Here is a 12,012-nt window from a genome sequence, read left to right as displayed (position 1 = left end):
CGCCGGGGCCGCGGCTGCCAGCTCTGTGCCTGCTGGGTACAGGGGCGCCAGCGCGCGCCTTACCGATCAGCTCCTTGTTGCGCGCGTCCACAGCCAGGTTCCTCAGGGCCCCGGATGCCGCTTTCACAACCCGCTCGTGCTCATTGGTCAGGAGGTCAGCAATGGCGGAAAGAGCTTTCTCTTGACGCAGAGCTGAGCGGATGTATCGACCATACTACAAGCAGCAGGTGGAGAGAAGCAGAACAGATTACAAACGCCAGCAAACGAGTGAGCTAGGTCCTTCCATCCCCAAATGCGTCTTGTACAAGGGTCTCACCGTCCAGCGCCCAGCACACAAGTTCTGGATGGCCCCGGCTGACGCTTCTAGGATGGCGGGATTCTTGCTCTCTTTGAGGAGTGAGATGTATATCCGCACCACCTCCGGCTGAAATAAAAGCTCATAGCCTGCACAGGAAAGGGCAAGAAAGCAGAGGGTGCTTAGCGGTGCCTACAAAGCAGGCTCTGGCTGACTACAGTCCAGCGTTAGGATTGACTCTGGGTTGATGGGTTTATGCTCCTATACAAGCAGGCTCTCTAAACACCCCCAACCCCCCGACCCAAGGGCAAACTCAGATGTTACTACATGCCTTCTCAAGAACAGTTCGTCCATGGCAAAAGCAGGACACGTATCAACTCATATGCAATTCCCCTCTCTCCTTCCTAGTCTCTTTTCTAGCCACAGTTTACTCTGGTCTCGCCCAGCACTCAAGGGATGCATTTACTCATCGACAGCACTGAAGAGTAAAAGATTCCTCATCTCAAATGAATTATTTCTAACTTAAGTGAGTCATCCTGCTCACCTTAACTATGATTAAGTCAGAGGGTCTCTCATAGATTTAGCATCTAAATTTTAATATCCATGGAGAGCTGTGAATTTTGGACTCACCGTATCGATGAACATAAAATGTTCTTACCATCAAGTCCTTACCCTCAAGTAATCTGAATAACTGCCATAACAAGAAGTCCTTTGAAAGTCACTGTTATAATATTTAAAATTTCCAAATACTTTAATCATCACTTCAAATTCCTTAAGTCAGGGGGACAGAACAGTGAACACACTGTATGACCTAGTGGTAGGCTGCCAAACACTTATCTGTGGACGATGTTTATGAGAACCATGGAGCCTGGGAAGAAAAAGATAACTTACCTCGAGCAGGACTAGTTCTTTTAGGGAAATCCACTGTATCATTTGTTGGATCCTCTGTGGGTTTTTTCCCTTTGGAAATTTAAAAAAGAAAGTGGGGGAAGAAGGGATAAAAAGTTTAAGAAAGGAAGAGTCCACTCAGTATATTCTTTATTCTTCAGTCAGAATGTTTCCATCAGAGATGCGTCAAGAGGGGCATAAGACAAAACAACAAAAAAGAAAACAAGACCGGATCCCCAGCTTGTTCTGGAAGCAAGAGCAGAATGCGCGCAGCAGCCGTGTGAGCTAAGGATGGCTGCTGCTGCTGCGTCCTCAGTCCCGGGGACAGGGGCTGCTGCCCAGGAAGAGCACACCTGCATTTTCCTACATGCATCCACAGGGAAGGGTTAGGCAAGGAAAGGCCAGGGACGCTAAAACCCAAACATGCAAATTAGAGGTAGGTAAGCAGCTTAAAAGATTCCACTCACCTCTGGAGAACCAGTCATCTTCCAGTGCGTCACCCAAGGTGGAAAGGAGAGGAGAGAAATGAAGGAAGAAAAACGCAGGAGAGAGATGTCAACAGGATCACGGGAAAACAAGCAGGGGAGCACAGAGGAAAAGGCAAACACAGGAAACAGGAGGAGGGGGGAGAGGACCCAGATCAGCTGGGCTCTCAGCCTTCACTGTCCGACTGCCGGCACTGACACCAGCAGCAGCAGCAGCACCACCACCAGCACCACCAGCGTGAAGCGCCCGGCACCGGGGACATCCCCGAGCAGGCAGACTCCAGCACGCCTCAGCAGGCGCTCCACACATACAGCCAGAAACAGCTTCCTCTCCCCGTCCTGCACTAACAGACGGGGCAGCGGGAAGCGAGCCTCACCTTTGCCTTTTTTGGCCCCGAAGCAGCTGGCGGCGTGCGGCCCGGTACTGTTGGCGACACTGGGCGGCGCCTCCTGGTAGCGCTCTGCCTGCGGGATCTCCCGGTGGACTTGATAGGACAGGTTCCGAAGCAAGCAGACACAGTTCTCCACGAGCTTGGGTCACAAAGCACAAGGTCCAGTGAGGGGAGAGGACGACCGGGGCTCAGGTAGTGAACCAGCGATCCTCAAAAGCGTCGCCCAGCCCATTCTCTCTCACAATGCCTCTTAAGTGGCCCCAAGCTTCTCAGAATTCTTTCAGCCTCAGGCTCATAAAAGTTTCTGCTACCCTTTGGTGTGCAACATAAAACTCAACGTCACGCTGACTTTTTCCTAATTAGAAAAAAGTGGAAGTATGGCTAAACAGCTTTAAAATATGTAGGCAGAGGAAATTCCCAAGGAAACAGTTTTCCTCTAAGGTGAACACCCACTTTAAGGAGGGGCCGGTACAGGTGTCTAACGTCATTTGAAAGCCTGCGATGATAGGTCTTACGGGCACCTGACTCGCGAACCTACCTTGCTATCAGAGTCTTTCTGTCCAATCTCAGCCTGGACAATGAAAATGAGAGCATCCACCAACCCGTCACACTCCCGAAGTTTCCGGCGCGCTTCACTCCTCTCCGAGCTGACATTCCTGGGGGAAAAGGGGAAGCTTCGAGATGCCTAAACTCCAGAAAGCCTCTCTTAGTGCCCCTAGTCTGTGCAAGCCTCCTTAACGCCTGTCCACCGTCACAAATGAAGAGTGCCCGTTCGGGGCGGCACTAGAGCTGACAGGAAGCTGAGGTTCCTGCTCTCAGGACACATAACCAGGCCAGGGATGGGGCGCACAGACAGAGCAGACCAACAGCAACAATGCCAGGCAAATGCTGCTCACGGGGAAGCGCCAATGAAGACGGGAACAGAGCGCGCAGGCGCGTGCTCCACAGACAGAAAGAGCATGCCGCACATTCACAGGGCGCAAGACCAAGAGCTCAGGAGAGCGTGCACGGAGTCCAAACACCCGAGTCTGGCCTCAAAACAGAAACAAGCAGATCTGCCCTGCGGACAGGGAAGGACTCTTCCCCACTCTGCTTCCAGTATGCTGTGCCCATTCGCTGCATTTATCACAGTCTGACTTGAAATACAAGTAATTAAAGGCAGAGACACACACAAGCCCAGGACTAGACAACGGCCTTACCCCGTTGGTTTTGAACAAATTATATCAACAAAGTCAAAGAGGCACAGAAGTGAGGAAGATGTGTGGGAACCGCAAGTGAGCCACTCGGTATGCCAGGGGGTGGCGACAGGCAGACACAGGACGGGGCCACGGACGCAACACAGACAAGAGCAGAGCCTGAACGGCAGACTACCGGGTTTAAAACGCTTTGAAAGCAATTTCAGTCTTTAGAAACTCAGGCTTCCCGCGCTCCCAGCCCTCTGTTACCTGAGGCAGCCAGCTGTGTTGGTGAGCACGGACTCCCACTCGATGTGGCGCGGCTTACAGTCTTCGCTAGGTTCCCGCTCCCAGCCCGAATGGGGAATGATCACTTCATCCGTCAAGGCGTGCAGCGCGTGGTCCACGATCTCCATTTTTATGGAGTCATGGGATGAGAGATTCCACAGGGTTCCTGGCAGAGACCACTCATCAGACAGTTCTCCAGCACCAAGACTATGTCTGAAGAACGCCAAAGAGAAGCCCCTTTCCCAACATTTCTTGGTCTTCCCCAACGGCCAAATGCCTTGTAACGATAGTCAAGCTTTAGCTTGTTACTCGTGACAACGTGTTTTACATTATGGCTCAATACAAACATATACATCATGAGTAGCGTTTCTAAACAATAATTATTATAAGCAATACTTTCTGGGCCGCTATACCCATTTGTTAATCTCAGCACCACTGACATTTTGGGCCAGATAATTTTCGTTGTGGAGAACTATCCCGCCCATCATTAAATGAGTAAATGTCAGGCCTTCACTCATTAGATACCAAAAGCACTCCCTCCCAACTCCCAACCTCCCCGAGTTACGGCAGGCAGCCGAATACCTGCAGAGACTGCAAATGTCCCCTGGGGGCAAGATCACGCCCGGCTGAGAGCTGATGGTCTCTGCCACCTCCTTTCCTTTCTGCTGACTGTGACCCACACACGCTAGCAGAACACGCCCCGGTCCCCTCAGACCGACTACTGGGCAGTGAGACAGGCCCGCTGCCACCAGCTCCTGTGAGTTTAAAACGGGAGCCAAGGGTCTGGAATTTTAAGGGAAGTCTTCTGCGTTTAACACGTTAGCAAACAATGCTTTAAAATCAGACTTCCTGGCGGCTCAGATGAAGAATCTGCCTGCAGTACAGAAGACCCAAGTTCAATCCCTGGAGTTCAAGTTCAACCTCACCTGGAGAAACGAATGGCAACCCACTCTGGTGTTTAAAATCTGGAAAACTTTGCACGATCTCTGACCCTAACCCTAGAGGTCCCCCCGCCCAGGCCTGGGACTCACCAGTAATCACTTCAGTGAGGTCCATGTCACGAGCCTTTCGGAGCAACCGCACGAGAGCAGGAACACCGTCACAGTTTTTTATAGCGATCTTGTTATCCTGGTCACGCCCAAAAGAGATATTCTTGAGAGCGCCACAGGCTCCGAGGTGCACTTCCTTTTTGGGGTGGTCTAACAATCCCACCAGCACTGGGATGCCCTTGAGCTTCCGGACGTCGGTCTTCACCTTGTCGTTGCGGTAGCAGAGGTGTTGCAGGTACGCAGCCGCGTTGGACTTCACGGCGTCCAGGCGGAAGCCCAGCATGGCGATCACCTCGGGCAGCTCTGGCTGTCTCCAGTTGGGGGGCGGGGGCCCGCCCTTGCGCAGGCTGTCCAAGCTCGCCAGACTCCCCCGTTCGTGCTGGGCCAGAGGCGCCCAGTAGTACTGGTCTGATGGCACCTCCTCACCAATCATGTCTTCATAGCTCCTGCGGTGTTGGAAGGACCAAGAGAGAAAAAAGAATACACCAAGCTGTCATGCATGGTTCTTTGGAGAGCTCCCATTACCCCTCATCTTCAGGGAAGGAAGAACCCCAGCTCTAGCATACTAGATCTCATCTCTCCTTTGCATAAGGAATATACTGATCGATTCTTCTTAATGAGAATAAGACAGTAATTTTAAGGCATCTGCGATTAGATTAAAGCTTTCATTTTTTTCTGTGACGTTGACTAGCTTGGAGGAGCAGCAAACATCTGGACAGTTGATCACAAAAAAGAACCAAATCCTGACTGCTCAGTGCTGGAATGGCACCTGATACCTAATAAGTTCTCCAGAGAGAGACTGAAGTAAACCTTTAGACAGCAGAGTTAATCAAACCAATGAACTTGGCAGCAGAGAAATCAGGGAACAACGTTTGACACCAGCTCTCATGAGGCATTTACACACAGGAAGCAGCTGATAAAAAGAGAGAGAGAAAGTGAGATTCTTAGAGAGTCTCTCTTTTTTTGAGAGTAACAGCAGTAGAGGACTAGAGAAGGAAATGGCACCCCACGTCAGTGCTCTCGCCTGGAGAATCCCAGGGACGGCGGAGCCTGGTGGGCTGCAGTCCACGGGGTCGCTGAGGATTGGACACGACTGAGCAACTTCACTTCACTTTTCACTTTCATGCATTGGAGAAGGAAATGGCAACCCACTCCAGTGTTCTTGCCTGGAGAATCCCAAGGACGGCAGAGCCTGGTGGGCTGCCGTCTGTGGGGTCACATAGAGTCAGACACGACTGAAGCGACTCAGCAGCAGCAGCAGCAGAGGACATCGTGCTACCTCATGTAGGACTTAGCTTTGGTACTGACGAGCTAGCTTATAAGCTTGAACATGAGTTTGCACAGTTCATCCCAAGGTCATCTCTGCTACCCAACAAATGGGTTTGAGACAGGATTTCTCATCTCCAGTTTCTAAAGGCAACACTTCCAGTTCTGTCAAAATGCACACTACTGGCCACCATCACACCTGGGGAACCCAACCACTGAGAAGAGACAGAGCCAGAGCCACTGCAGGTGACAAAGTGCTGCCGACCACCACTAGAGGGTGAGGCTGCCACTGTCGTTTATCCTTAACAGCCAGGAAGGAAGAGACCCAGGACCTGCGAGCTCATCTCACTCAGTGGCTCCCGCGGGAGAGGGGAGCATCCATTGTGTGGAACACTCCAAAGAAGCCTCTCATTTACTCCACAAAACCACCGCCACTGTCAGCAAACCCTCGAGGTTAGCCTGAGCAGAGGGCCTGCCTCAGAGCTGCCAACATTACGCTCAAACACAATTCAAATGGACAAAGCAGTCAGTCAAAAAAAAAAATTCACTTAATATCACTGAAACAAAATACACAGACTATATAGCTAAGTGTTAAGAGTAGGCTGCTGCTGTTGCTAAGTCGCTTCAGTCGTGTCTGACTCTGTGCGACCCCATAGACGGCAGCCCACCAGGCTCCCCCATCCCTGGGATTCTCCAGGCAAGAACACTGGAGTGGGTTGCCATTTCCTTCTCCAATGCATGAAAGTGAAAAGTGAAGTGAAGTTGCTCAGTCGTGTCCAACCCTCAGCGACCCCGTGGACTGCAGCCTTCCAGGCTCCTCTGTCCATGGGATTTTCCAGGCAAGAGTACTGGAGTAGGGAGCCATACCCTTCTCCAAGAGTAGGCTACTAAACAGCATATCAAGTAACATTCTATTTCAGGAGGGAAAAATAAGGTCAGAGTGTGTTTACATGTGTAAGGAAAAGAACACAAAAGAAAAGCATAAGAATTTAAGGGAAGTTCTTTATCAATGGCTGGTTTCGTGGTGAAGATGTTTTTACTTTTATTATTATTTTAATATAAAGCAATTGCAAAACAATCACCATAATGATTTTGGTCACTTTTACAAGTGGGTCATGACATTCTTTCCTTTGTCTTACAAATAACAAAGCTGTGCCCAGAGGATTAGATGACTTGCCTCCGGCTACACAGCTACTGGCAGAGGCACAGCCAGAACCCAGGCCTCAGGGTCAAGGCTCCTCACTCATCTTTCTGCCTGCCGGTTTTCACTTGACCTTGCAGTGCTCTCCGAGGCCGAGAACAGGAAGCAGCAAACGTTCTTGGCTAGTCGAGCAGGTTTCTAAGTCCAGTACCACCCTGGAATAAACCCAAGAACCAAGCCCAAACCCTCTTTCTTTATGTCAACTGCTCCAACCAGGGACAAGAGAATGACCTGGCCGCCAGCACTCACTCAACCCACTCAGTCCACTAATGAGGAAGTCAGGAAAAGCACGCCTGTCACCAGGAGAAGGCGCCGCCACCCGAGGCCGCCTCCTCTGGTGATGGCTGTACCTGGTGTGCCCCCAACCCCACCCCGGGATAAAACATGAGTCACGTGGGGGCTGGATACCTGAAAGGTGAGTGACTCAGGCCTCTGGCCCAGGCCCAGCCCTGTCTGCTGTTAACCAAAGCTGCCTAATATGAGTAAAATGAGCACCCAGGGATCTGCTCTAGAAAGTCATGACCTCACACAGGAGTTCAGCAACAGCTGGGAGGACATTCTTACCATCAAGACATTCATAAATCTTCTCCTATAATTCTTCTTAGTTTCTTTGCTCAGAAAACACTGTTTCTGATTTAGTCTAAAACAAGGTTGGCAGCCCATGGGCCACATCAGCCCCAAAACTAAGAACGGTTTTCATATTTTTTGGTGGGTTTTGCTCAGTCACTAAGTCATGATCGACTCTTGTTGACCCCATGGACTGCAGCATGCCAGCCTCCCCTGTCCTCCACTATTTCCCAGAGTTTGCTCAAATTCATGCCCATTGAGTCGGCCGTGCTATCTAACCATATAATTTCATATTTTTAAAAGGTTGTATAACGAACAATGACATACAACAAAAACAATATATTATTTGCAAAGCCTAAGTTAGTTCCATAGTCCTTTATAGAAAAGGGTTAGGGCTTCCCTGATAGCTCAAATGGTAAAGATTCTGCCTACAATGCAGAAGACCTGGGTTCAATCCCTAAGTCAGGAAGATCCCCTGGAGAAGCAAATGGCAACCCACTGCAGTATCCTTGCCTGCAGAATCCCCATAGACAGAGGAGCCTGGTGGGCTACAGTCCATGGGATTGCAAAGAGTCAGACACAACTGAGCGACTAACTATCCCTTTTTCAGAAAAGGTCTGGCAGCTTCCATCCTAAAGCGTTTTCTCGGTGTAAACCATCTACCCATCCACACATCAGTTACGGCCTTTTGCACGTGACCAAAGAATCCCCAGGTATAAGCAGTACAGTCAGAACTAGTGAGCCTTTCAGGGTGTCAGTAAAGTACCACCCTCTAAGGAAGCCAGTCCATCTCACATCACAATCCAACGTAAGAGGAAAGAAGCCAAGCACAAGGATTAGGGTTTCTGTGAGATCAAGGTTTTTAACTTGAGACTCAAGCCACCGCAGGGAGGGTTCTTACATATGCCTTTAGGTGGTTCAGACCGTAAAGAATCTGCCTACAGGGCAGGAGACCTGTTTCAAGCCCCAAGTTGGGAAGATTCCCCTGGAGAAGGAAACGGCAACCCACTCCAGCATTCTCGCCTGGAGAATTCCAGGGACAGAGGAGCCTGGCTGCCTACAGTCCACGGAGTCGCCGGACACTTTCACTTTCAACTGTCTATTCGTCTCCTGAAAGCCTAAAATCCTTAACCTTGTTCTTAACACCAAACAAGAAGTGGAAGAAATTCACAAGAACAAGTATTCTATAGCTTCAGACATCAGGTTCCAAACGGGGCGTCAAATCTTAGGCAGAAAATAAACTCTTGACACAGAACCAAAGGCCTCTCCTCAGGACACAGATCAATTAACTGTCACAGGTTGTTTTCTATAATTAGAATACATGATATTTATAGTGAAAAGGAGACCAAAAAAACCAGGTGAGTATTTAGCAAGATCAGAAGAGGGACGATGAGGCTGGTCTCCTACAGACACGGGCGGGGGAGGGGCCTGCTGCCGCTGCCCCCCCTCGGGGAGGAGCTGCCCGCCCGCTGCCCGAGAGGTGCTGCGCCGCCCTCCTCCCTGCCCACCTGAGGCGCCGCCGCGGGTCAGAGGGCGTCCCCGTCCGCCGGCCCGTGCCGTAATCGGACATCATGCCGTAATCCACGTCGTCATAGCCCATGCTTCGCTGGTCGTCCTCCAGCCCGTAGGGCTCCGGATGAAAGCGGTGCAGATCCACACTGCTCCCGCCCACCCGGACCTGGGGCTGCGGCCCGTAGACGTCCTGCCGGCTGGGCGCCCGGTAGCCTTCCATGCTGGGCCTGTACCGCTCCTCAATGCGGGTCACCCGCGACAGGCTGCCGTAGTTGTCGCCGCTCCCGGGATACCCGTCCTCATAGTGGCGGCTGTATCCGTCGGGCGGGTAGTGGAAGTTCCTGGGGAGGGTGGCCGTGCCTGCTTGCCCCACGTAGGGACCAGGGCCCCCGTTGCCGTTCTTGCGGAAGTCACGGCCCAGAGTCTGGATGTAGCTGTTGGACACCGAGGCGTCTACAGGCAGCCCGTCGGGCCCCATAGGGACCGGCTGCACCGTCCGCGTCGTCACAGTCTTCACCACTTTCTTGACCTTCGAGTAAGGAAAGAAAAAAGGAACGTTAATGACATGAACAAATTAAGCTTAAACGCTAGACCCCTTCTAAGAAATAACCCTCTGTTCCCAGCTTGCTTTCCCTGGAAATGCCGAGCAATCTCACCGTCTCCCCTTCCATCTTCCGGGAAGTCTGCAGGGAACAAAACCACACCGGCAGTCACAGTGCCTCAAGGAAAGCTGCTGAGACTCTTCCTCATTCCATCAAGTTTTCTCATATCTCTTCTAGCTTCCCTGTCCAGCCGGGGTGCCCCTTCTCTACACCTTCACTACAGATCACGGGCCCTTCCACCACCCTAGTGAACTGCCCAGCCCTTCCCCTCAATAAAGGCCACAGGAGGACGTCCACCGTCACCCCAGACCTTACACAAGTCTCAGCTTACTGTGGTCTCTGTGCGCCGAGTGGTTCCATCGTCCGAGGTCTCCACGGAGACCACAGACATGGCGCCCTCGGGGTCCTCTTCCGTGTAGCTCTCCACAATCTGCCCCGGCTCCTGCATCCTGGGAATAGTGCTGTATAGAAGGTGGCTGTGATCCTACACGGAAGAGATAAAAAGGAAAGAGCCACTCCTAAGCCATATACACTAACCATCCATCCCAACTAGCAGCACAGTCTCCCTGAGGACAAGGCACCTTCTGAATTTTTAGGAGTGACTGTTCCCCCTTTCCCAACTTGTACAAAAGGGCAGAAGATATAAGTTCCCAGTCCCATTCACTTAACAAACAGGAACTGAGTTAACTATCGCTGTATCAACAACACCCCAGTGGCAGAGACAGCAGATATAACATCCCAGTTCTAGTCATCTAAGTGAACAAGAACTGTGTAAAAAACAGCTATATCTGTATCTGAGTAATCCTTCAAATAAAACAAAGTTTACCCAATAAGAACCTTTAAGATGAACCAGAAAACCTCAGTAAGAGCTATCTTCTGAATGGCTCAATGCTATTTTTCAGATATGCCTAAGGCTCAAGACCAGCTAGATTTTAGGGAGGGATTTCTGCAAAGTAGAACCACGCCTACTCTAGAGGGATGCAGTAATTGAGGGATCAAATACTAAATCAATGGTCAGTATAATTAAGTCCAAAATAAAACCATATATATACTTTGAAGCTCCCCTTTTTTCCATTTTTTTCCACTAAATGAAACTAATTAACGATAGTTTACAACGTGCCAGGTAATTTAGAAGACACCAATATGCTCTCAAGCTGGGAGAGTAAAAAAGATATGAACAAGCAACCCAGACCTTGAGCCAAAAGAGGTACCTGGGGTCCGTTGAGGTTTAGATCTGAAAATTTCTGTCGCTCAAGGTCAGCATCGCCCACAAAGCGGCCGTTCTGAAACAGAGCCCACAAGAAGACAGTTCACTTTGCGGCCTTCTTCTGCTCTATCAAACACGAATGACCTTTTTCCAAACAGGAGAAGGGCTTTCAGGAAGGCATGTGTGGCCCGGAGTCAGTACAGACAAAAGAACCACATCACGCCTTAGACTGAGCACCTCAGACCCGCAACTGGGCCTGGAGCTCGGGCGCCCGTCTCTGAAGCGCGAGACAGCGAGGGCTCCGAGGGCACAGGTGCTCCTGTGCGTTGTCAGCTCTGTTCAGCGCCTCCCTGGCGCCCTCAACTGTGCCTGCACATCGGAGGCACTCAAAACTCTTTTCTGAATAAGGTAAGTTCCCCGTGAAATCTGTTTGGAAAGCCATAAGAACATAGGAAAGTTGGAAAGCTAGGGTGTGGGGTTTCCAAAAGCCTTTACTGTTTCATGCATCTTCACACTCTATAACCTTGGGAAACTCCCACCCCAGGCAGCTTTATAAAAAAAGAAGCAAGAGATATGAGTTCCTCTTTCCAAGCAGGAAAAAAATAAGCATCTCAACCCCCTTTAAGCAAACAAATGTCTCAATGTCTTCATCACCAATTATAAGATCCACAGAACACATTCGAAAATGTCGTTCTTAAGTTGCTCCATCTGAAGCAGCAGGAAACAGTCTGATGGCCTTATACTGTGTAAAACACATGTGACCACTCCCCTTCAGAAAGCAGGCACTGAGATTCAGCCACCTTGAGAGACTCTTCCCCTACCCTACTCCCATTACGTAGGACATGTAACGCTGTAGGCAAAGGAAGTTGAACATTATTTTCAGGAAGAAGGAAGGGTGTGGTTTCACTGCTGAGCAGAAGTTAAAAATAAAAGAGAGAGAGAGACTCCACGTACTAAATCCTGGAATTCCCCACCACCTCCAAGGCTGAGCGGCCCTGCTCTCCTTTGCAATATATACCCCTCCAGCCCTAAGTCTCTATTCTTGTTCCTGTAGAAAGCCTAGAAGCACTGCAAACACACGGCTT

The 12,012-nt window shown here is 50.4% G+C and overlaps 1 protein-coding gene across 9 annotated transcripts in view; it reads right to left on the bottom strand.

Moving 5' to 3' along the window:
- The window catches only part of CTNND1 (catenin delta 1), a 45,103-nt gene that overhangs the window by 9,106 nt on the left and 23,985 nt on the right, over positions 1-12,012 (bottom strand). For 6 of the 9 annotated variants that reach the window (XM_040259406.1, XM_040259405.1, XM_040259410.1 and 3 more), the window contains 11 exons: positions 10,932-11,003; positions 10,052-10,204; positions 9,115-9,647; positions 4,555-5,018; positions 3,506-3,689; positions 2,599-2,716; positions 2,046-2,199; positions 1,651-1,668; positions 1,187-1,255; positions 317-444; positions 64-214 (listed from right to left, as the gene is read on the bottom strand). In XM_040259406.1, the coding sequence (XP_040115340.1) occupies positions 64-214; positions 317-444; positions 1,187-1,255; positions 1,651-1,668; positions 2,046-2,199; positions 2,599-2,716; positions 3,506-3,689; positions 4,555-5,018; positions 9,115-9,647; positions 10,052-10,204; positions 10,932-11,003 (2,044 nt within the window). The remainder of the gene's footprint in view (positions 1-63; positions 215-316; positions 445-1,186; positions 1,256-1,650; positions 1,669-2,045; positions 2,200-2,598; positions 2,717-3,505; positions 3,690-4,554; positions 5,019-9,114; positions 9,648-10,051; positions 10,205-10,931; positions 11,004-12,012) is intronic. The other 3 variants (XM_040259409.1, XM_040259411.1, XM_040259415.1) reach the window with 2 other exon arrangements.

This window comes from Oryx dammah, unplaced genomic scaffold (assembly GCF_014754425.2).
Source record: "Oryx dammah isolate SB20612 unplaced genomic scaffold, SCBI_Odam_1.1 HiC_scaffold_17, whole genome shotgun sequence".
In the NCBI taxonomy this organism is placed as follows: domain Eukaryota; kingdom Metazoa; phylum Chordata; class Mammalia; order Artiodactyla; family Bovidae; genus Oryx; species Oryx dammah.
This window is presented reverse-complemented; position numbering and strand designations above follow the sequence as displayed.